The sequence below is a fragment of the Semicossyphus pulcher genome, unplaced genomic scaffold (assembly GCF_022749685.1).
Source record: "Semicossyphus pulcher isolate SPU_LCO1_2020_fin unplaced genomic scaffold, fSemPul1.0.p SCAF_21, whole genome shotgun sequence".
Lineage (NCBI taxonomy): Eukaryota > Metazoa > Chordata > Actinopteri > Labriformes > Labridae > Semicossyphus > Semicossyphus pulcher.
In genome coordinates this window covers 3,213,081-3,238,584 of record NW_027211695.1, presented here as the reverse complement: position 1 = coordinate 3,238,584, position 25,504 = coordinate 3,213,081, and the positions used below count along the sequence as shown (strand labels likewise).

Genomic DNA, 25,504 nt, shown 5'->3' with positions numbered 1-25,504 from the left:
AACAAAGTTAGGCCAAAAAAACCACAACAGCACACCCTGCTAATTGCTCCTGAATGTTGTGGTTCTTTCACAGAGAGCGTGAGACGGGTGTGATGATGAGTATGTGTACGCATCTTTTGTCCCCGACACAATGAAGCCTTCCACTGCGCTGTCTCTGCTGCAGCGCGGTGGGCGGACACACTCAATTACAGGCTTCGCGAGCTGTCTCAGGCACACACATACACATATACACATACACGTTTGTGCAAGGACAGAGGGAAATATAAACCTACAGCTTCAATAATACGGTGAGAGTGAGTGAAAGCGACTATGATAATGAGTAGGAAAGAGCACGAGTGGCAAATGTACACCCATTCATACTCAAGTGGAAGAACAAATACTTAAAATAGCCTCTGGTAAAAGCAGAAGTACGAATACTTCTTAAAAAACAGCCCACAAAAGGACTTTTCTGTTGACTGTTTCAGACCCGTTTGTCTTACGTCTTTGGAAGGTCATGCACAATAATGTTCAAAATAATTTAGGCAAGAGTTGAATAGTAATCTTGTGTACTTTTTATAAGCAATGTCAGAGATAAAGTGCAAAAAAGACCCGCAGACGGACCACAGCCAAAATGATGTGCTGTAGCTAAAGATAGACATGAAAGTTCCTGTGAGGGGTGCTAAGGTCACCACAGGAAACAAGTTTGAGCTACCTGCACAGAGCAGTGCTGTAAGTCTGCAACCTCAAAGAAACAGGGGAATAAATGTACAAAAATACCATGAAGCAAGTGGGTGGTACGTTTGTATTCGTCCAAGATAGAGACAACATCCAACACAGATTTCACACTAGATCTTTGAGGATTCCCAAATTTGGATTCCCAGCCGTGACATGTACATATAATAACCTAAAATTGTATCCACTTTAATCTGCAGATATTTTTATATGATCTTTTTATATAATAAGTGCTTCTGATGTGCATGATGATGTTTGGTACAGTTATTCCAAAATAATACCAGTATCTGTATCGGCTGCCAATGAAGCCAAAAAAGCAGTATCAGATATCGGGTACTGGGTATCAGGTATTAGGTATCAAGTTTCAGGCATCGGCCATCAGGTATTGGTTATCAGGTGGAAGGTATTGGGTATTGGTTATCAGGTATCGTATCGGTATCAGTTATTGGGTATTGGGTATCGGTCTCAGGTTTCAGGTATCAGGTATTGGTATCAGGTATTGGGTATCAAGTGGTAGGTATCAGGTACTGGTTATTGGATATCAGGTATCGAGTATCAAGCATTAGGTATCAGGTATTAAGTATTAGGTATCAGGTATCAGATATGTGGTATCAAGTATCGGATATTACGTATTAGGTATCAGGTATCAATTATTCAGCATTAGGTATCGGTATTGGGTGTTAGAGTACACCAGTCAGTGTACCAATCCCCTAAAATAATATATTAGCTCTGATAAAAATTAACTGGTTTCAGGTAAATGATGTTGTATTAGCAACATATTATGCAACAAACTAACAGTGTTATGTTGCCTTCTCTGACCTCTGAACTAGATCGGTCTTTTAAAGGTCTGCCAAATCAGTATTGACGGGCAGTGAGAATTTATTTTTATCAGTCATGATATGCAGTTGCAAATCCAGCCTGTGATGTTTTGTATTTCCACTTTTTATTGTAGATTCTCCCCAAATAAATACCACCGCTCACATCTCATGAATATCAGAGAAAGCAAAGTGGCTTTGGAGTCAGTCGTTGCCACACAACAAGAGTCATTATTACTGATGAGAGTCATCCAGACCTGAGCTGAATGGATGTCTCTCTCTGACAAAAGGGGCTTCAGTTTCACTTCAGCATTTTTTGCCAAAGAGTTCAGAACAGCCTGTCCTTAAGTTCCAAAAGAGGAAAAACAAAACTCTCTCAGGGGATGCAAGCACCTGCTGTATCTATCCCTCAGAGGCCTTAACAGTGCACCAAAAAAGAAAGACAGTGGGGTTTCGTTGCCACCTATGCAAAGGCCTGGCTGAGCCCGTTCTTGATGATGATACCATCTTGCCATCATCATTCATCATCCTGCCGACAGGAGCTCTTAGAGAAGAATTCTCTCTCTGCTTTCAGACTGATTCATACTTAACAAGCCCCCCCCCCCTCTGTCCTCTTTAAGTATTTCCCTCACTGTCTGATTTATAATACTGTTTCTTTGGCTGTGAAGCGGTAGATTGATTGTCAGGTAGCGCATGCTGTGAGAGCTTTGGTGTCATCCTTGGTTGCCTGGTGACGACGATCCAGGGCCATCGATCAGGCAGCTGAGGGGTGGGGTCGGGGCGCAGCGGGGATAAAGAGAAGCTGACGGGTGCCTGGTCAATCCTGGCTCGGCAGAATCTGCAGTGGGCACTGAAAATGTCACATCCTCTGGCAAGATACAGATGGTCACCTTCACGCTCCTGTCCTAATGCACCTGTTGCTTACTTGTGAAGAGTCATAGAGGCTGTCTATGCATTTTAACATAGAGCTGCAAATAACTACAGCTTCCATGGTAATTGATATGTTGCTTATTTTCCAGGATATTATTTAATTTCTCGATTTGTTTTGACAATATCAGGAAAAAAAAGTTTCACTGAGCTTGTTGAATATCTTCATAGCCTCATTTCCACCAAAAGTACCCAGAACCTTATTTTCAAAGAACTACAAGATTCCTCCAGCTAATTATCAAAGATCTAAGGACCTGTGAAGATTAGGCAAATTAGTCTGTTGAAAACCTCTTCGAAATGCTCCAAGTAATCAGTGTTGCAGACTGAAAATACGGCAATATCGTGCTGCATCTTTAAAATTATCGTACATATTAGAGATGCACCGATACCACTTTTTTTCAGACTAAGTACAGGTACTTACATTTGGGTATATGCCGATACCAAGTATCAATATGAGTACTAATATCATTACAGTTCTCATAATGACTTTAAAAACATGTTTAATTTTCATCAGATGTTCCTCACTTTCTGACTGTAACAAAGTAAATACAAATAATAATGCAACTGCAACTGTTGCTGACATTTTAACACTCAACTTTGCTTCACTCAACCTGCTTAACTTACAGGAGGCTAGCATCAAGCTGTAAAGTGGTATTCAAATGCGGTACTCATCGTAGTTTTACGAGTACGAGTACGAAACGAGAAAGGGTCAAAATACCAGACTGAATTGCAAAACTAGGCCCTGTGCACCATATTAATAATGTGACAACACGGAGGTCCCGTCCTTTGAACGAGACGGCAGCTGTATGCTTCACACAAGAGTCAGTTGCAGCCCATTACACAATCATTCCTTCCGTTATTACCCTTCAAAATAAAAGCACCATATCTACCCTGGTAGGTGAAGAACATCCTCGCACTTTCAGGGAAGCTGCTTGCAAACCGCACTCGCGCAGAGATGCTATGAGTGATAGATGCATCGCTGAACTGTTAACTGCATTATCGTAACAAATCAGATAGTTATCATACATCTGGCAACACTGCAAGTAATTGACCAATAAGTGTTCAGCAAGCAAGTCCCAACCCAACAGTCCCTGTACTTTCAGAAAGTACTACCCCCCTTGCAGGGACCTTTTGGGGTTAAAATCAAGTTCATGGGCCGATATTAGGACCTCGGTCCCCACACTGGAAAGCCACTGACTTCCTCCTAAAGTCCCAAGTCCCTGGGGAAAGTTCTTACACTGGGAAGGAAGGATTAAAATAACAAACCTACTTAATTAACTCTCTTATTTGACAATTAAAGCAGCTAATTTTCACGTGTAGAGTGAGGAGCAGCATTTTTTGGGAAGTTGAAGTTGGGAAGTAATAGAAAAGAAGTTCAGATTTAAGCTAGCACATTGAATACATATATTAGCATTTACTAGCACTAGCAAAGACAAACAAATTCAGGGCTTGATTGGCTTGTTGTCTGAAGTGAGTATACGTTTTCTGATTCTTTCGCTGATCGAAATCACATCAGACGATGCTAAGAAGGCCGTCGCACAAAGCCCACACGTTAGCAGGAACCTGGCGGTATAAATCTTTAACACCTTTTCATGTCTTAAAGTTGCCACCAGCCCTTATTGATGATGAGACAATGACAAACACACAGACAATGATATCCATCCTGCTATCGATATTCCCCTAATGAGCTCATTTCCATGCTAGAAAATCCCACGAGCTAATGCACAGTCTCCATACAGCCATTGATTTAGTGTTGTTCCCTCCCCGCTGGCATTTGAGTAAAACGCGTCTGATTGATGTTTTCACGGATAACGGTCATGAGTAAAAGATGTGGATGCATTAATTCACTCTGATTAGCTGACACATCGTCCAGTCATCCTGCTTTACACAAACATGTTAAAAGCTTCCATCTCCTAATGGCAGTGCTCGAGGCATGGGTGGTCAGCCTGGACCAAAGCGATGGACTGTACATGGTCACAGGGATACGTCTAATGATGATTATCTGACAGGAAAAGTCAGTAAAATGTCAGAGCAGAGTCACCACGAGGTCAAAACCATTTGTCTAAAGCTGCTTTATTGTCACTGTGACTGTGTTTGCATTAAGAAATTAGCATTCAGCTTAAGCACGACTCAGCTGAAGTCCTATGTAAGGCGCTACATCCAGATCCCAGAGGCGTACTTTTATTCATGACATTAAATGGTAAATGAATTGCACTTACATAGCGCTTTTCTAGTCTGTTTCACACTACATGTCACATTCACCGTTTCACACACACATTCATAAAAGCAAAGTGCCAATCTCCAATCAGGAGCTAACTCCAGTATTGGTCTGAATATAAGACACACATCAGACTGTGAAACACCCACAGAGGCTGCAGTGTGTGGGCGCACAGACAGACTCAGCTTTTATCTACCTCATCCTCACAGCACAATAAAGTTATATTCTCTGTATTCTATTTTTATAATGCTGCTTTATATTCTATATTTAAGTATATACTTTGTATTTTATTGGGGAGTTGCCAAAGTAACTTTACAAGACTCATTTTTTTGACCTTTTGAAGATCAGATGTTGTTTTTATGAAGACAATTTTATTTCACCTTTTGAATAAAATCATGTTTTCAATGTCTTTAAGATTAAATTGTCACGTTTAAATTAAATAAAATGGCTTTAGAATTTAAATAAATCATAACCATCACTCACACACTGTCCTGTTCGAAGCGGTCGCTTTAAGGACCGTGGTACAATTCTCTCTGTTATCATCAGTTTGGGTTGTACTCGAATCAGGAGTCTTTGAGTCGAATCGCATCTGGCCGTTCAATACGAAGATTTAACTATTCATTGATTTTTTTTTTCTTCCATATAGCTGTGTTGGGGGGAGTCTTAGGCCCTGTGAACACACAAGGAGCCTCGTTACCTTCATTAGACCTTAAAAAACATCGTATAATAAAAAGTGTGACGCAGACTCCCGGGTCTGGGTGATCATTTCATTCTGATTTAATCTTACTTTTATTAAGGCTCACATAACAATACCAACGTTATGAGAACATTTTAATTAGTTTGAGATTTTTAAACTATGTTTTTTTCAATCAGGCTGTATTTCTTTTTTAATTCATTCATCAAACTAAAAACAAACTCATTACTGTTTTAAACAGTAAAATAATGTTTGCTCGGAACAAGAAGATTTTTCTTGTGTATGTATTTAATGCAATGTCTAAAAAAATCCTCTTTTAACACAAGAGAATGATGTTGACTTGGTTTATGGTCCCTTTTAGTACCTTTTAAAACAAAGACCACTTTACCTGTAAAAGTCTCCGCTTCTTGAAACAAGGACTTCTTCCCTCTTATCTCTTATTCGCTGCTGTAACTCCACTTTCCTTGGATCACTTACGCTAAGAGTAAACTTAACCTTCTTTCATCATGTGCCACAAGTAGAAACTCTAAAAGCTTTTTATGTCCAACAACAAATCCAAACTTGTGGCGACTTTTAAAACCAAATTTATGCTAATTTATCGACTGTAACTTTCACCGAAGTTGCCAAAGCGAGGGCCTTCTCCGTCTCATCTTTCTGTCCTTGAGAGGTCATGTGGATAGAATTACAAGAATGCAAAAACACATACAAACACCACTTCTTCACATTACACTGACACCACCCTTATCTCTTGCTCAACACCCAAGAGTTTGTTTCAGGAAGTTGTAGCATGGGTGTTGTACGATGGGACAGATATAGTTCTCCAGAGGGGCCTACAGAGCGGCTGGTGGCAGGCTCTATTTACAGACTGCAGGGTACTGAGAGCAGGAAGGGGAACATTTCCTTTTCCCTGGACACGCAGAATGCCACATCGGTGGGGGGGCGCCGGCTGCAAGCGGAGATTAGCGGCTACAGTTGCTCCTCGGGGAGGGAGGTGGGGGTGCGGATGGAGGATAGGAGAATGGGAGATAAAGAGAGAGAGACTCTATCCTGCTTCAGCCCAGTCAAACATGGAAAGAGATTGTAGGCAAGGGAAGGAAAATGATCAAACAGGGAGGGGTAGCAATGATGGAAAACACAGGAAAAAAATGTGAGTTACATTTCTTGCGAAATCAAACAGAAGCCCTCCTACAAATATAAAACGCAAAGGGCAAGCAGCGCTTCTTCATAATGTTGACATAAGAGAAGAATGTCAAGGAGAAAAATATGCTGATTTCACGACGTCTCGCAGGGGCAGAGCAGCTGCCAGCGTCTAATGTTTTATTACGTCCTCCAAAGCGAAAAGAAAGTCACGCATCCTGTTCCACATCTGGCACACTCTCACATCTCGCATCTCCACTTTCTGACTTCAAATGAAAAGCGTAATGTGCGAGACAGAAAAGGGCATCGCTGCGGATCCCATGTGCTGCTGTAATATCTGCCTCCTGCCCCCACAGAAACAACAATGTATCATTGTGTCAGCCTGTTTTCACTGCTTTGTTTTCAGGCTTCCTGCTCAAACTTCTGTCCTTTTTACCAGATGTGAAAGTTTGCTACATAACAAATACCGGAAGGGTGTGTTGGTATGCGTGTGCGAAATGTGGCGAGCGTTTGTGTGCGTGTCCACACTTTTTTCTCACATGCAGCAGGATTAATTTGTCACATAATCTGTTCTTAAAATAATTTCTTTCTCACATTTTTCAGCTATCTCCCTGACACATAACTTCCTTCTCAAATTCTGGCTGTGTGATGAGTGAGAGACGGAGCCACATGGCACATTGTGTAAAGGAGAAAACGTGATCCATCATCTTTTGCAACAGAGCGTTACTCTGTCTTTCACGCGGCGAACACCCAGGCCATTCCTGCCAACCGTCATTTGTTACAGAGCATGCCGCAGTCAGGATTCAGTGTGTGCTTTCTCTGCAGTTCTCAAGTCAGGAGTCTCACTTCCTGTTGTGACCGAATGTTTCATCTCAGTGAGCAAATTCCATGTGAAGTCACACACTTTGTCTTTGTAAGATCAATGCATTTAGCAGATTGAAAATTTATGGTGAAAGTTTATTATTTATGAATAGCTGATTTTTATTGCTGCAAATTTAACAGTAGTTTGACAATTTGGGAAATACACTTATTTGCATTTTTGATCACTCTCTTAGATGGACAATAAATATGTCGCTAAAGCCAGCAGTTAGTTAGCTTACTTAATCTTGTGTGCTTTATCGGTACAAAAAGTGTTAATAACATTTCTTTAGCTGCTTAGGACCAGTTGATTGCTAAGCTAAGCTAGCTGTAGCTTCATATGAAGATGGCATACGTCTTTTCTTCTTGGCTCATCTCTCGGAATGAAAGTCAAAAGGTATGTTTTACCAACATGTTTAACATTTCCTTTAAAGTTGTAATCTCGAAGATCTCAGTTTCGTTCTGTTTGGCGGCATCTATGGCGATAAACGGTAATTGCAGGAGCACACTTCCCAGATATCCAGACAGTGTTTCCTTTTTAGACGGTTTGCCTTCATCTGAGCGTCGAGTTTGTTTCTTTTTCTTTGGATTTTCACTTATTTTTGAAGTTGTATCTGTAGTCATCCATCTTTTCTTTGTTTGTTCAGCCATAGTAGATTACTGTTTACTCGCAACACTTGCAGAGATCGGAAAAGCAGCCGCTTAGCTCCGCCTACCCTCTCTGGCAGACCAACCACTGCTGGCTGATGGAAAACGCGTCACTAACCGGGCCGGCTTGTGATTTTTTTCCACTAAAATTTCTTTAGCTACCTGGGACCAGTAACTTCCTTGAGGCTACAATGGTAAAGTAACAAATTTGTTTCTCCATGCTAAGCTAAGCTAGCTGTAGCTAGGCATACGTGTTTAATTTTCCGCTCATCTCTCGGAAAGAAAGTCAAGAAGCATTTTACCAGAATTAAAGTTTGAGGTTTCTGGTTTGATGATTACAGCAAATCATCCAAGAAGAAATAAAAAAAAAAGATAAAATTTGAGTCATTAAAACAAAACACTTAAGATTCCTTTCCCATGAATTTCAGCTAATGTCATTGCCCGTAAGCACAATCCTGCATGCAGAAACACCAGCGCTGCATGCAGAAACATAGAAGTACAGCTGTGTTGCTGCAAACATCCTCCTAAAAACAGAAACTGTTTCGACACGGACGCAAAGTAATGCTGAATCTCCAAAACTGCAGGTTTTCTATGAAACGCCTGTGGTTTGCAGAACAGTGCACATACTGTACATCTGGAGACTAATTTGTTCTTTGCAGTGCTTATCTGCTTCATTTCCTCCTGCCTGTCAGGGCTGTGCTCACTGAGCTACACAGTGGTTTCATTGTGAACTAGTTTCATGTTGTGTGTAAATGCTGGGAGTTTCACATTCACCCAGCCAGCCTCTTCCTTACCCCCCTGCAGGCTCGTTTTAACAGCGTTAGCTCTGGCTAGTTCCTGTTTATGTATTCCTCCCTAAAACTGCTCGCATCCCTGAGCCGACCACGAACCCCACAATTTCCTGTAGTCATAATACCCTATTCATTATGCACCTTCAGATAAAGAGCGTGCAAGATCACAGACTGCAAACTGATAGAAAACAAAGGTGGAGAAATGAATCTTTTGAAGCAGGTGCAGGACAACACAGGCATTATTCTTTTCGATTCCCTCTCTGAAAGTGAGGCACGCCTAACATGTGTAGCACAGAAGGATGTCAGTCAACTGAAACTTTAATTAATCACAGCGCTGCTATCAGCACCACAGCTAATTCACTGGCTTTAGTAATCACTACACTGGCTAAGATACAGCAGCCAGAGTTTCGATCCAGCCTCCCACCAGGCTAACACACCGCCGTGTTTGGCCCTGACTGATTTAATTCCAGCCACAGCCTGATTTATAGCTCTTCAGGACCAACACTTTCGCTCAGCAGCTCCTTTCCCCTCCTATGCATCCCACTCTTCTGCTTCTGGCTCTCTCGCCTGTGTTCCAGTCATACCTTTAAAGGTGAACAGAGCAGAGTGCATTGACAGACGGAGATTTTACAGGGTCTGTGCCCTTTCATGGGAACGGAACAATCCCAGCAGGGACAGAGAGAGATGAGAGGGGACTGTATTTCCGGACTAAACCATTTGGGAAACATTCAGTTTTTGCATTTTTTCAGTTAGATTCTAAAAGTCTGTGCAGAATTGGAAGTGACCCGTTTTTGAATATTTCAGTTGTTGCAGAAAATGAGAAAAGACTGAATCAGTAAAGAAGGAAGAGGAGGTAGCCCGCCTCATTCCATCGCCCCTTACTCGAGGAAAAAATTAAATAAAACATATCAATTTAAAATACTGAAAGATAAAAAAAAATGTAATTAAACAAATGGTCAAAGGAAAAAAGAAAAAAAGGAGGGTTTTTATGCTAATAAAAAACATGAGATGAATAAAGTAGATCCTTTTGTCATCGTTTTAGAATCACTGTTGTCCTGCAAAGTCTGTGGGAGTCAAACTGAACCTGAGTTACATTTCTGGTGTTGAGCAAGAGTTAATTATACTCCGGACGGACTCAAATGCATTATGTTTTACTCTCAGTTGACAAATAGTTGGTGTGAAAACGAACTGTACGTGTCAATGCAGCAACATTAACTCAGAAGGTTTTACTCTAAACTCCGAACCTGGCCGTGACACCCCGCCTACGTCGTCGCACATCACCGCCTGAAGCCTCGGAGTATCTCATGACGAGTGCAGAGCGAGCTTTTGACCCTGAAATTGTTCTGTAAGTAAATGAGCTACTTTCTGTTAACATTATGTTTTGAAATTAACAATCCTCTTCTGGAACCGTAGCTTACTCATACATTTAAGTTAGCTAAAACTTAAAGACTGTTGCTATGATAAAAGACAGTTTTCCTATTGAGCTGTTGACTAAGCTACGTAGCTAAGCTAACGCTAACTGAAGCCGTGTTTCAGTTGTTGGCTATTAGCATGTTGTTGTATGTTTTAAAAAGTGTTTGTTTATGTGGTGCACGTTTTAAAAAGAACGTGGCCTCTTTATTTTACCAAACTTTATTTTCCAAGTGATTTTTAGTAATTCAGAAGAGCTTTTTTACACCTTAGAGTGTTTATATGGCTTTAACACTTCACTGGCGCTGTGAACTTTCCTGCCGAAGCATGGTCTTTAAATTCTCTCTACTGATGTTTGGAATAATGCATAATTCAGGCATTTAATTGAATACTAATATTGTCGCTTGCACGTGATCCAAAGTAAGCACCCGGTTTTTAACGCCTTAATGAACCTGCTTGGTCTGAAAGCGATCTACGAGGTACAAAATAGAAAGGTAATAAGGAGTACAGCGCAGGGGCTGTGCGGGAATAAATGGGATTAGCTAATTAAAAGTGATAAAGGGAGGGCACTGGACCGTACACTCCAATGATGGCCAACATCCAGCACACGTGTCTGGCAGAGCTGCGTCTCTGTAATTATTGAGTTTTGCTTCACTCTTCCTCGCTACGTTCTGCCTCCCTTTGATTCCTTTCCTCTTGTTCTCCTCCTCCTCCCAGATTTTACATTTTGCTGTTGGGGCTTTTGGCATAGAGCAGCAGCTCTGCACAACAGATCCAATTATGGCTGGCTTCGCTGATAAGTGCAACGCTGCTGCAGGTGGAGGTGGAGGAGGTGATGCTAAATATCAAGGGTGGCCGCTCCAGAGGCCTGGAGTAATTGCACTGCGGCAGTGCAGGAGAGAAGGGAGGAACAGATGCAGAGGCTTTTCTAAAAAAATGTCTCCTACTTGATTTTACCTCTCTTCTGGAGGCGCCTTTAGTCCTTGAAATGCTTCCTTTTTATATCTAAGTCAAGCACCACTTCACTTGTTCGGCATGAGAGATCACAGAGGCCATGGCGTACTTTGAAGTGATCAAACAGAGTACACAGTCTGATAAAATGGACTTTGGACTAATTGTTTTATTGATTGGTGACAGATTTGTCTGTGTGGGGGCATGTGCATGATGACTTATGTTGAAGGCTGCCTTATTTGCATCCTCTGAATCAGATGCTGAGTGCACACAAAGCGAGCTTCTCCGGTATTCAAAATAGGAGCGGTTAATCAGCAACATGCAGCCAAATCAGCAACACTGAAAAATAGTAGTGAAGTGAAGTTTGTGCCCGACAAATACAGCCGCTAAGACCTCCAAATGTCCAAAGAGGCAGCATATCAGAGCTTACAAGTCAAATCCCACTGCTCTGACGCCAAAACATGGGTGGATAAGGCAGAGGGGGGGGGGTCTGCAAAGACGCAGCAGAGCGAGTAATCAGCAACCCCGGCACTCAAAGATGCCTCCTATAATCCCCGCTGCTCCGAGGGAGAAAATCACCTCGAATCACTGAAGTCAGACAGCAGCAGCCGCTATAAGAGGACAGGTAATGAGGGGGCTGATTGAATGGAAATAAAGTGGGCAGGGTAAGTCTGACCTCTCGCCTGTTTAATTCAGCAGCCGAGGCTTTCACACAATGCACCGGGATGTGGCCTTCAGTGTCATTCTCTTCCCTTATGGAGAGCTCTCATCACCATTCACCGTATGCACAAGGCCGCCATTTGCCTCTGATGTCATCGTCATGGTGGGAAGTTCAAAAGCTGTAGCTAAGTATGTTGTGCTGCTGTATTCAATGTTTGCAAATCATATAAGTGCTTTAATATCAGCACTTCTCAATTGATTAGCATCTCTAATGAGGGACATTGGGCCATATTACAAGGTAAACCAACATATTTAACAACCCATTACCGACAGCTAAGTCACAAACGCATTCAACTACCATCCTCCTAGCTAACATAACTGTTAGCTACCCTACATTTCCGTTAGCGAGGAATTGACGTCTTTCCTAATATATTTTGTAACACTTTGATAGGTAACGTTAGCTAGTAAGTGATTTAAAGCTAACATTAGTTGTTGTCTAATTGTAGCTAAATCAACTATGCTGTTTTAACTTGAAACATGGCCCAGTGTCAATTGAAAAATGAATCCATCAATTTTAGCTAACAGTTCTGTTAGCTTACTTACATCATGGTTAACTCGGAATTTACACCTTTTCTGTTGTATCTTGTAACACAACAGCTATGTCACAATCCACGGGCTGCAGCCTTCGAAGGACGCGGTCAACTGAGGAAGCGCCATTCATAGCCTGCGTAGACTGCTAAAGCCAACATGTAGCTAGTGGGCTAACTAGCTAGCATAACTAACTTAACCTATTATTTTCAAAGTAATTTGTTCGATTGAGTTGAAACCAAAAACTTTTACATTTAAAAGTTTATTCTTTCGGCCGCATAAGAGTCCGTCATCTCTTGTGCCGCGAAGGATGCACCTGATGGATCCTTCATGGCCCGGGAAAAAGAGGACGCATTTCTCGGCCGCGTCTGAAGAAACCTTCGAAATGGGACAGCCTTCCACGCAATCGGCCTTCAAATACATCCTTCGAAGGGTGCACAATACAGCTACAAAATGGTCATGTCAGCTAGGAAATGGTTAAATGCTAATGTTCGCTGTTGTCTAACGGTACCTAATGGATTTAACCAGAAATATAGCCTCCATATTTCACTATCCACTGCATCTTCAGATGCTCATCAATCAAGAAGCTGTGATTGATAACGATTTTTCAGACAACCTACATACTGTATGATTTGCAAACTTGGAACACAGCACTTCCACAATATAAAAGCTTTCCACCCTGAGGCTGATGTAAGAGGAAAATTGCCTCCATGTGAATATGGTAAATGCTGGTGTTAATGGGTTATTAGCAGTGCAGCCAGGGGTCTTTGAACATTTTATTCCTCCCCCATAAAATCTGTATTGCACAAGTTCAAATTACTGCATCTTCCCTCCTTCCCTCCTCTTCACAGATTCCATTACTCTGCAACAGGCTTTTGTTTACCATCATTCTCACATCATTCAAAGCAGGATAAAGAGCCTGCCTCTCCCAAATCTAATTTTAGGAACAGGCGTCCCTCCCTCCGCCTCCACTGTGCGCAGGGATGCTCCTCTGCTTAAAAATTGACTTCACACAGCCTCGTTATAATTCCCTTAGTTCAACTAGTACATATCTGTCAGCCACCACGAGTCAGAGCACAACAGCTGTGAGCATTCTTTCCAACACAAAGTAGTCACTAATGAGTCAACATGGAACCCTCTGGCTGGCATTGCTGCGGTTGATGGTGCAAGAAGACAAGTCCACGCCTGAGCTTATACTGTTGCAAAACAATGGCTAACATTCTTACTGATATTAACTAATCAGTGATCACCACAATTAACACTTCAATATAAGTGTGAGAAGACTAGACATCTAAAACCCGCCATGCGTAAAAACGTGCAAATGCGCAAGTTATGGCATATTTCCTACCTTTAGAGTTTGAAGGGTCCCATGCTCTGCAAGAGGAGGCTACAGTTGTAACAGTTTTGGAGTAAGCACTGAGATGAAACGCGTTACATCACCAGGACCACCAAAAGTCAAAACGCTTGCTTGGCGATGAAGAGGGGACAGCAGGTCACGCAGAGAGATGAACTCATCAGAAGACGCTCAGATCCTTCTTCAGAGTTGCTGCAGACGGTCCTCAGAAAGAGCAATGCGGGTATTTTTTTTCACGGCACATTAACCCCACAAGTCCCCCTCCCTCCTGGCGCACTTAGGCAGCAAGTTGTGGATGAGATGCGTGTTGGTGTTGCAGTTCGCAGCTGAGCTCAGTCATCTGGTCGCAGCTGGACCGCGTGCCAGCCTTCTGCTCAGGTTCCAGCTGTGCAGCTCACAGCCACACTGCAGATCCACAGTCCCGCCTATTGGTAGTATCACAGCAACACCACAGTCTGTGCACATGCTTGTTGTGTGCGAGCGGCTACGCACCGTTACGCACCGGAACAATCTGTCATGTTGTTGGCTGCTATGCGACATCAATGCGACATGTCAATCAAAATCGCTTCCTTAAACTCTGAGCACTTTTAGTGATGCCTTCAAATACACCTCTTGAACCTGAGTACCGGTAGCAGTGCAGCAAGTGCTCAAATGCTTTAGGCTGCATTACCTGGTGTTTTTTATCTTTATTTTTTCGGTAAACAAGAACTGCTGCAGAGGTGGAATGGGGGGAAATGCACTCATTCATTAAAATGTATTTTTTACGCTTTTTGATGAGAAGAGACGATAAAAGCTGTGTTACTGTTTTTAGGTTATGTTCATCAAAGGAGTTTCACATTGAATGCATCCTCTGTCATTGTCACACGCTGATCACACACATTGCACATACCTGTTGCTGCAGGACTGAGGTTCAACCCCCCTTCATTACGTCACATGTTGCATTTAGGTCATGCGGGATTAAGTAGGAGAAGAGATAAACCTTTAACAAATAGAATGTAGGTAATTTATCAGGATCAGAATCAGCTTTATTGGCCGGGTATGTACACAAACAAGGAGTTTAACTTTGCTCTATATGTACACTTAAGCATTAAATATTAAACTACTATGCATAAGCCTATGAACGACAATAGTGCAAATATGCTGAAATATATTTTTATTATTAAAATTATATTATATACTTTTTTTTCATATATTCATGCCAGATGACGAATGCTATTTATTTCTGGTAATATAAGCATGAAAATGATGCTAATCTTTTTTTTTTTATTCCTAACAAAAATCGGAAAATAATTAACAAGGTGTTTTTTATCTCTTGGTTATGCACGAACAAAAGTTCACCCTGTTATACATAAATCACTAAATAATGTACAGGTATCAATGACTTTCCTTACTCACATTATAATGGTAGTTTAAAATAAGCGAAACTTTTTAAGAACTTATTTGATTAAACCTGTAAAACAAATTTTAGTCACCTGGTGGGCACTCTCTTCTGATCATAAACCAATTATCCTGCTCAGGCTGATCGTTTAGTCGGACTTCCTTTGCTTTCTCTTGTTTAACTGCTGGGATTCGCGCGTCATGCGCGCTCAAGTTGTAATTGCAAAATTTCCGTCTGTACTTGAAAGCAGCATCGTATTGCACTCCCCTAACAGGAAGACGAAGGGAACTTCAGGACACGGTGGGTGCTGTTAAAATACAGTTTTATGATTGGACTTTGTAGCCAAAGAGACAGTCTTTTATAAGACTTCATCTCTTGTTCACTTATTCCTGGGGTTTGATTTTCATTGCCAAATCGTTGTACATTCTGTGTTTGGCATAACATCTGCCAATCTGTGGAGTAAATATAGCGAGCAGCACACTCATACTTGTGATAGCGTGTGTTCAGTCTAATGTCACTTGTTTTGCAAGTTGTTTTTAGACTTAGAGTAAGTTTATGAATTAAAAGTCATGGGCAAATTTGAAGGATACGTAAACGTCTTAAAGGAACATAACCCTATTGTTCGTTAGGTGGGAAATTCCTCACTGGTAACACACAGGCACATCTGCAAAGGTGTATTACCATGTGTATTACCAGTTACCAATAGTGTATTACTAATATTTCATAACGTGAAAATAGATTTTTATACAAAAAGAAAAATAAAGCCTATTAGTTGGATCTTCCTTGTTTTGAAATTACATCTGATTGTGCAATCCTTCCTCAACAGCAGCCTGGCCATTCAATGGGATTTCCCATCGTGAATCACTCTGATAAGAGAACACGGGGGAAGAGGCCAAGAAAGGAAGGTACTCCCCTCATCCCAGGGGACAGCTAAAACATCTGTTTACCAGAATGGACAGCCATGAGGTGGGGGATTTACTGGAGGAGTGTCTCAAAGTGGCAGCAGATTCAGAAGCCCAGCGGTCCAAGCAGCCCACGGAGGCAGAGAGGCTGAGCTACTGTAGCTGCAGAGGTCAGACACAAGATGGTGCTGTTTAGTCAGTTTTCATGTGGGCATGAAAGGAATTCAGATTAAGATTTGTGAGAAGAGATTTTGGGGAGGAGGATAATACATTTTACAAATTCTCTCCTGCTAAAAAGTTTACCAAGTATTTCCAGTTTTATTCATTTACAATGTTTCCAAGCTCATGTTTGAATCAATAATACTTTTCTTTGATAAAGGAGATACGGTTATTTCTTTGTAGACTCGCTGTGCGAGGAGCTGGCGTCGCTCCTGCAGGAGGCGATGGAAATGAAGTGGCCCTTTGTGCCGGAGAAGTGGCAGTATAAGCAGTCTGTCCTCGCCAATGACAAGACCAACCTCAGTGACCTCATCAGCAAGCACCTGTCCCAGCTCCTGGTAATAATCACTCAGCTAAGTGATGGTTTCCTTGTGGTGAAAACATGTTACATCTATTTCTCAATATGTTTGCCAGGCTGTTCTAAAGGCTTCCATCGTGGCTCAAGAGGCATGTACGGCACTGGCAGTCATTTTCTTAGTGGACCGCTTCCTCTACTGGACCGACGAGTCCAGCAGGCTGCTGAAGATCACCAGGCTGCTCCACAGACGCCACCCCGAGACCCCTGTGGCCCCCCAGCTGGTCATACGACAGGCCAGAGTCTACCTTAACTCTGGTACAGTGTAATGGAGGAGGTTCTGTTTGTGATAATTACTCATGTTTTGTGGGGAGCCATTTGTGCAGAATAAATGTAGATGGATTGGTAATACCTCATGCATCACCCTAATTGTTGTTCTGGGAAATAAATAGTGATTGATGCCGAGCCATAAAATGAAAATTATACATGAAAATGCTGTCATTACTTTGTCATAATTACACATTTTAATTAGAACGTTATTTGGTTTTGCTATACCGAGCTGGATAAATGTTAACATAATTAACTGTGTTCCCAACAGGCAAACTACAGAAGGCAGAATACATACTGAGCAGCCTCATTAACAGTAGTGGGGCCACAGGTACTGTAGGTTCCTTGCTACGTGGTTTTAACGGCATTTTAATGATGTGTAATGTTGTTTTTCACGAGCTAGATGGAAAGCTAATCTTTGTTTTATTGTACAGGTTGTTGGGCGTACCACTCTGAAAGTGAGCAGGCTCTTGTGCAGGCCGTTAGTGTTCAAGTGCGAGGAATGATTTTGCAGAAGCTTGGTAAGATTTGTTTCCTTCCTGGGAAAAAAAAAGTACTACCCGGATATATTGATATAAAGACGGCTTTTTCCTGATTTGTTTCAGGCCTGTGGTTGGGGGCTGCAGAGCTAATCTGGGCTTCTCTGGTTGGCTACTACGCACTCCCTCAACCTGACAAAAAGGTAGCACAGCCACTAGTACAACATTGTCACCTCTGCCACATCATGAGCTTGTAAACAAGCACACCCCTGTTTAACCACAGTTATAAACCTTTGTACATGTCCGTATGTTTTATAGGGCATTGGAACCTCTCTTGGCATACTGGCCAACATATTGGTGTCAATAAATGATGAGGATTTCATAACCTTTAGGTCTAACCCGGATATAGATTTGGTAAGGCGAAATGAGTGAAATTGTTTTGTTTTGTATATTATTGGCTTTGTATGATTTATTGTTTCTGTCCGTCTGATTGTTTGGAGCAGTCCTTACTCGGGGACAGAAGTCATCGTCTTCTGTCAGCAGCCCAGGCAGCCAAGATGGCGGTGGTGTACAGCCAGTACACGTCACTCTATGTGTTGACCAATGTGGTAAGTTCTTCTATTGGGACAACTGCGCCCTCCAAACATGCCCTTTAAGTTTGGCAGGTGTAAAAAGAAAGTTTAATGTTGCCATGGAGTCTGTAAATTAATGAGCTGCAACTTCAGCCTCTATTTCTTCACGTTTTGTCAAATTCACATTAATTATATTTGCAGTTCTTGTTTGCACAAAATACAAAATCCAGTCCCCTTGTACCACACCAGTCCAGTTGTTGGGGGTAATGCACCTATAAGCCATAGGCTGTATAAAAAGATGGACGACATGACAGCTCCCTAAAAGTGAAGCCAAACCCTCTCTGTCGCCCCCTGCTGACTGGCTGCAGTATAGGTCATAAAGCCCGCCTCCTCCATGTTAACAGATGGGACATGAGTCAAACTATAAAATCAAAATACACGCCAAATACATTTTTCTCAAACATGGTTTCTGTCATTATAGTTAGTTCTTATCATGCTGATTTATGTCTAAGTGTTCATTTTTATGACAAGTTTATTTTTAATTAGTTATTTGATGCTGTAAAAAGGATGATTGACAGCTCTGTTGACAAATCGGGCTCCTGCTGCCGATCTGTTCTGGATTAGCAGAGTAGAGGAGGAACAGCGAGAGGAGATGTAACTTAAACAATCACTACAGTCATTGAAGTTCACATATCTCTGAATGTCTGCTCTTTTGCTGTTGAATATGTTGCGTTTGTGATCTTTTTTTCCGTAAGTTAAGTGTGTGTTTTGGTTAGTGGAAGTACAATGACAGCAGATAGAGACAAGTCGTCCATCTATATATACAGTCATTGCTCTAAGCGGCTTTGCAAACTGCAAATAAACTCAAGGAGAAGAAGATGAAATCCATGCCCCTTCAATTTATGTTTACAAGTAAGAACCTGCCAGTCACAAGATGTGGACGTATTTGGGAAAACAATAGTTGCTCAACTTCTTATGAAAAGAAAAAATAACATTAAACAGCTCACAAAGCAACAGAGCCATAAAAATCAGCTCCTTTCTAAGAGCCCATCGCTGGTTATGACTCAAACTTTGAAAAAATATTGATGCGGTTTGTGTCGTCATGTCTTTCCCTCTTTGCATCACTTTGGAACGACAAGCTTCACAATGTCAAACCTCTGACAGAAACGAATAAACTCATGGTCTCACAGCAGGGACAAGTAAGGTAGCTTGTGAGCGATCATAAATCTTAATTATCCTGTAATTGTCTCTCTACCTTACTCTGACCTCTCTTCCCTTAGGTAACTCAAGGGACCTGCTTGTTATCGTACAGTTTCTCAATGCAGTGCCCAGCCACTCAGAGGCAGTCTTATCTCCAGCAAGCTTTGGAGGCATTTGAGATTGGTCTGCTCACCAAAGCAGAGGGCGAGTTGGTCACAAGCAAGCAGGAGCTTCACACCTTCATTAAGGCTGCCTATTCCCTCACTGTCACTCACAAATGGCTTGGCACTCCTCAGGAAGTTGTGGCGCAGGCTTCTCAAACTTGTCAAAAAGCTTTAGCAACTTTCTATGAATACTGCCAGGCAGGAACTCAAGACAAAGACGGCCTCTGTGTTGAAATCATGCATCTGGTCGCCCAAGTCAAGCTTCTGTTGCGAGTGGAGCCTTTCCTTAATTCAGACAAGGGCTCTTTTATCCCTGACAGCTACAGAAACCTCAAGGACACATCGGTTAATTTTTCTCTAGATGGTTTTGCTAAGGTGATGCAGAGATTCAAAAAGTATCATGCATCGCTGTGTGAGGCAACCAACACAAACTGTAAGCAGACTAATGACAAGATAGATGGGGCGAGGACGGGGATCTGTATTACTGCACTGGGGACAACTGTTGGTGTGCTAAACACAGAATGTAGCACTGAGGCCTGCAAAGTGTCAAAAGGTTTACCGACAAGAGAGGAACCACAACCAAGAGGTTCAAATACATCTACCATGCACCCACCTCCAAAGTCTGACCTGGCTACCACTCTAGAAAGCACAGAAAACCTCGGCTCCTCGTGGCAGAACTTCTCCTTGAGTAGTTCGGGGTCTCCCAGGCCTAGCAACAGCGGCTACACAGGAAGTGTTGCTGTTGAACGTGGTGCAAAAGCAAGCGATAAAAACTGTCTGACCACTGAGGTTGATGATGATAGCTTTGACAACGTGCTCCAGTCCGCGGATAAAAACAGGAAGCGAGACTTTCAGGGTTGTAACTCTGGTATCGGTTCCCGTACGGTTCCAATATCTACTTCCTCTTCTAATGCTAGGAGTAATCAAGAGAAGTTTGAAGTGATACAAGCTGAAATAGAGACACTTTGCACTGAAGAGGATTGGATGACCGATGTTGGTGGTGTGCCGCTGAAAAAATCAGCAGCTGAAGCAGCAGTACAATCCTTATCTCAGCTAGCTCTCAGAACCACCTCGAGCTCCCTCGGTGACAGTTTCGGTTCCCAGTCGTCATGGGAGAAAATCTCACTTGACTCGAAATCCCCGACAAACATACAACCTCAGCCATGTAGCCTATCAAAAGCAGGAACCAGCCAAGTCAGTAAGTCACCAGAGTCCGATGGGAGTATTTTTTATTTGGAAACACTTGATTCTGAAACATCTGATTTAGCACATAATTCGACACACAAAAACAACACATCTTTAGTGGAAGCCTTGTCCACGCCAAGACCTCTGCAGAGCCTTCATGTTGACACAAATATGGACACCGAGGTTGACTCTGTATCTTCAATACCTGCTAACGAGAACTCCTTAGCAAATCCAAAACATTCCCAATTTGTTCCAGAACAATGTGCGTCCACTGAAACCTCCACAGAGAGTTCATTTGAGATGCTGGAGAGTGGACACCAAAGCAGTGAAGTCACAGAAAATCTGAAGGTCCTGCAGAGCAAGAACCCCTTGTGCTACAGCTGCGTTCAGCACAGCCATGGCCTTGTCCCTGAGAGACAGTACTCGTTGTCGCAGCAGGACTACCAAGCCCTGCTGGCTGGAGTGTGCCATGAATGTTTGCTGAAGAGATTGCAAAGTGACAAGACTCTATTCAAGCTGAAGAAACACAACACTGCCTACAGTAAGTTTGGATACCAATTATCTTCCTAATCATATCATCTTTTTCGGCATTCTCTGTTCGTCCAACACAATTTGGTTTTACTGGTTTGAATTTTAATGGTTCAATTGAACTGACTTTGGTGACATTCTGACTTTTGATCTAGCTCAACACAAAACTAAGATAGCAAACATGTTTAAAGTTGTTATCTCGAAGATCTCCGTTTCCTTCTCTTTGGCGGCACCTTTGGCGAATATTAAGAATGACTGTAATGCTGTACTGAAGAAGACTCTAAACTAGCACTTCAGTTCATATACCTATTCCAAAAATCTTTGCAGAGGTAGTAAATCATCTGAAGAGAAGGGTCATTTTCTCATAAGCTACATACAATGTGACTGCTTTTTGGCACCTGGGCTAATCTCTGAATGTAACCTTTATTAGGTGCTCTTCATTTAAAGTTCTCCAAAGCCACAGGGCTGTGGACAGCCAGGGAGACCTGCATTTACATCGGGAAACCGATGGGGATGGAGGGCAAGCAGAGGACGGCAATATGGGTACAGTTTCTACACCAGGAGGAAAGGTTAAGCAGGTAATGCAGATACTCAATCCATGCATAATCCCAACATAATTTTAAGTTTCATAGTCTGTGAATTTATGTTTTTAGTTATGTTGGGAAAGATTACTTGAAGCCAAAGGAGATCCAGTTTCACCTGAAAGACGTGGAGAGACAGATGACAGCCCAGCACTACGTGACTGAGTTCAACAAGAGTCTTTACGACAGAGAAGTCATGGCTCAGATCTTCTTCATTCCCTCCGAAGCTCTGTTGGTGAGGACAAATCATAAAGATGAAATGAACCAAACACAAAATATAATGTTTACTTCAGTCGGGGAAAGCAGAGACAGCAGATGTTTATTGAAATTATAATTACATCATAAATAAAACTCACTTTAATAGGACCCCCTACACATGTTCTATATAGACAGCAGAGCGTAGGATAGCCTGCAGCAGCCTGGGAGTGTTTTTAGAGATATTCAAATATAATTCCTCAGCTCCCTCCCCCCCAAATACCCTCCAGCTGTCAGATTACAGTTAGAAATATACTCTCATGATAGTAGTAAAGCCAATATTATGTTGGTTATAAGTCCAGAATGTAATAAGGGATGTTACAGAGGGAAATTACGGAGCAAATAATACCTTTGTGGTGAGTATTCTTTTATTGTATCTGCTTTTTCCTGTTAAACTAAACAATAAAAAGAACTTGTATTCTGTTTTTAGTTTACAAGCCTATATTAGCTTTATTTAGCTAAAACCACAATACTGGAAACACCACATTTAATTACATGTAGAAACATGATAAAGTGCAAAAGTAAATGATTCTCCACCAGTACTAATGATGGTAATGCTTTATATTAAGGTCCTTGTAATAAGCGTTAGTTAATAGGTAATAAGACTCTTATAAGAGGCTTATTAACATTAAATATATGGTAATAAGACTGTATAAGTGTTAATAATAGTATCATAATCATGTTTATAGTTATAAGACATTTGTTAGTACTTATAAGAAACTTGTAAACAATTTATAGACTGCTTAAGAGCGTTAATAAATGCCTTATAATATAACCGGATCATGCAAAGATAAAGAAAAAGAATTGCGGCCAATCAAAAGTCTGAAAAAGTCTATCCCGATGCCTTTGTTCCTCAATATAATAGACGAGTAACATAAATGTGTAAACATGTAAAAAGTCCTGTTCACAGTATTTGTCAAGTCTGTCATTTTGCGAGGAATGTCGCCTCATTGGTGACGCATCACTATGGAGATAACGTCGCACAGCCTGACGTCACGAGCCAAAAATGCCGTTTATCATGTCTACACCTCTCCACAGAAATGGGGTTTCTAAAAGTCTTCTCCGTGGCTGGAGTTTTACAAAAGGCAGAGAAAAAGCTATGTTTGACAAATACCTGTGCGTGTGGACATGGCCTTACTCAAGTACCTATTGTGCTTTTGTTAAGCCTTTACTGAGCTTAATACATAGTTTATTATGCAGTAATTAGCAATCAACTATGCACTTGTTAACAGTTAATTAGGCTTTTTTGCGGCTACTGAATCTAAAGTGAGAACAGTGTCCTTATTAAGGTTAATAAATCATTTGATATGCACTTATTAACAGTCGAAGTGTTTCCCCCCCATAATGGTGTTTTCTTTAGCGGCTGCCTCAGTGGTGGGAAGCTTAAGCTGTCTTGTTTACAGTTGCAAGTGCTTATAAATGTCTTATAATATAAAAATAAACATGATTATGATACTATTATTAACACTTATATAGTGTCATTAACTTGTATTTAATGTCTTATTACCCATTACAAGGACCTTAATATAAGCGTTAGCCAAATAACTGTATTTTTGCAGCCGTATTACTGACTTATACACAAACAGGTTTGTAATAATGTCCCTGTTGTTTTTCTGTTCTTTTAAATAGATTTTAAACGGCAATGAGATCGTGGGCTGCGTAACAGTGGAGCCCTACATGCTCGGAGACTTTGTCAAACTGACCAACAACGCTGGCAAGAAGGACAAGAGTTTCCAGGCTACAGAATATGGCCTCGCCTTCGGACACTTTACCTACCTGTTTTCTGACTGCCAGGAGGTTGTTGTAGACCTACAAGGTGTGTATGAGTCACTGATAAATGAAATCACCGATAGTGATAGTGCTTTATTCTTGCGATAAGGGGAAATTAACAACCTGTGTCACATTATATACACTGTATGAGCTTTTTCTTTCTTTTTCTTAGGATGGGTGACAGCCAATGGCAAAGGGCTGACCTATCTCACTGACCCCCAGATTCACTCCACCAAGACCCCCAAAGGCCCCTCCAACTTTGCTGCCAGAGGCCTCAGATACTTCCTAGAAGAGCAACATGGAGCGGAGTGCAATGTCATCTGCCAGCTGCTCGAGCTACCTCCTGTGGTCAGACAGCCACATGGTCTGCTTTAGAAACTTTGACAGCATCGAGTGTATTTTCAGCATGTTGTTATACAATATGCCTTTCCCTATAACTCTCGTGTGGTTTTGTTCTTCGGGTTGAACCCCAGTTCGTTTAATCAAAACCATGAGCCAGATGAACAGACAAAAAATCTGAAACTGGAAAAAAGTTCATAATCTGTTTAATTCATAAAATTATTAATATTGTGTTGACTGCTGTGTGTTGGTCATGTTAAATAAAAAGTACATGATGTTACTTCTTTAGGGTTAATTCTTATTGTAAACATTTTAATACTACAGCAGGTTAGAGGTGTGTTGATATTGTGACTGAAATACCCCGTACAAAAATCAATATCAAATCAAATCGAAACAGGACCTTGTGAATCGGAATCGAATTGAGAAATCCTTATAGATACCCAGCCCTAGTCATAACGTGGTGTTTTAGCAAGTTTTTAAGACTTACAGGTTTATATTATTCAGTGTAGTGATCAAGTCTTGAGTCATTTTTTCTTGGGCAAGTCAAGTGACAGGTTATGTCCCTTTTTTTCCACCCAACATCCAGCACTCTTACCTGTAGTATCCGGTCTTTATAAAGAGAAAAGACAAGGTATTAGTACTGTCTCCTCACTATGTGACTGGATTGCTGTCTAGCTGGATCAGCAATACAGGAATCACCTGACATGGTCACAAATAATGAGTGTAAAGGTTGTCCTTGAAAAGTTTAGGTCACAGTTCAAGCTCTGCTTACAGTGACCTATTTTTATTTTCTTTTTTACATAAGTCATTTTGATTTTGTTTTCATATAAATGTACATTTTTATAAATGTATATATATATTTTTTTTATCCATTCTTATTTTTTATACTTTATTTACTTGCTTCCTATTTGTCTTTGAGCTGCTTCCCTATCGGGGATCAATAAAGGATTATTTTATCTCATCTTTTAAAAGATTTTTTCAACTGCAGGTAGAAAAAATATTTGTAGACATGTCAGCTTTCAAAATCTATGTGGAATAAAATGTAGGCATCTTTATACAGCACAAACATAATGGGGTTATAACTGATGAGGTGTGAGTCAACAGCAAAAATTAAAGCAGTTCGTGACAATATTTACTTAAAGCTTCTGATCACTCTATATGATCTACAAAAGCAAACCAGACCATCAGCGACAACATTGATTATTTCTGTATAGGTATTTTTAATGCCTGAAACCGCTGGCAGTGGGGGGTAGGGGGGTAGGTGTCAGACGAAGCGATTAACTGCACGCTGCCTTTGTTTACATTTTCCAGGGCAAAAATGTAAAGTGATTGACACATATGACTGAGATTTGTTGTTAAAAACCACCACTTAAGCATGTACAGGACAAAATCAGCAAAGAAATAAGAGTTACAGCTTTGTCCACAGGTGGCGCCAAAATCAAAACAAACCAAAAGTTCCACACAGGAGCTTTAAAGATTTAGTCTTGAAGAATTTAGTTTCGTTCTCCCATGGCGATAAAAGGTAATTGCGGGAGCACACTTCCCAGA

The 25,504-nt window shown here is 41.3% G+C and overlaps 2 protein-coding genes across 5 annotated transcripts in view; one reads left to right on the top strand and one right to left on the bottom strand.

Moving 5' to 3' along the window:
* LOC138600904 (RAS guanyl-releasing protein 2) overlaps positions 1–14,670 on the bottom strand; it is a 55,437-nt gene extending 40,767 nt beyond the window's left edge. For 2 of the 4 annotated variants that reach the window (XM_069672442.1, XM_069672445.1), the window contains exon 1: positions 13,757–14,160. The gene's annotated coding sequence lies outside the window, so the exon portion shown is untranslated. Of the gene's footprint in view, positions 1–5,753; positions 5,813–13,756; positions 14,161–14,651 lie in introns of those variants that run through there. The other 2 variants (XM_069672443.1, XM_069672444.1) reach the window with 2 other exon arrangements.
* A 739-nt stretch (positions 14,671–15,409) lies between these two features.
* alpk1 (alpha-kinase 1) lies at positions 15,410–24,558 on the top strand. Its single transcript, XM_069671789.1, has 14 exons — positions 15,410–15,440; positions 15,967–16,212; positions 16,445–16,599; positions 16,676–16,874; positions 17,155–17,214; positions 17,318–17,404; positions 17,489–17,565; positions 17,681–17,776; positions 17,866–17,970; positions 19,215–21,024; positions 21,442–21,589; positions 21,665–21,827; positions 23,477–23,663; positions 23,790–24,558. The coding sequence occupies exons 2-14, from the start codon at positions 16,092–16,094 to the stop codon at positions 23,990–23,992; spliced, it is 3,411 nt and encodes a 1,136-aa protein (XP_069527890.1). The 5' UTR covers positions 15,410–15,440; positions 15,967–16,091; the 3' UTR covers positions 23,993–24,558.
* The last annotated feature ends 946 nt before the right edge of the window (positions 24,559–25,504 follow it).

What these genes read in the sequence shown, in the direction of transcription:
- alpk1 (XM_069671789.1), top strand. Translation starts at nt 16,092, where the DNA reads ATGGACAGCCATGAGGTGGGGGATTTACTGGAGGAGTGTCTCAAAGTG. An exon ending in AGCACCTGTCCCAGCTCCTG is followed by an intron (nt 16,600 to 16,675) that starts GTAATAATCACT and finishes TATGTTTGCCAG; the next exon opens with GCTGTTCTAAAGGCTTCCAT. An exon ending in TCTATGTGTTGACCAATGTG is followed by an intron (nt 17,971 to 19,214) that starts GTAAGTTCTTCT and finishes CTCTTCCCTTAG; the next exon opens with GTAACTCAAGGGACCTGCTT.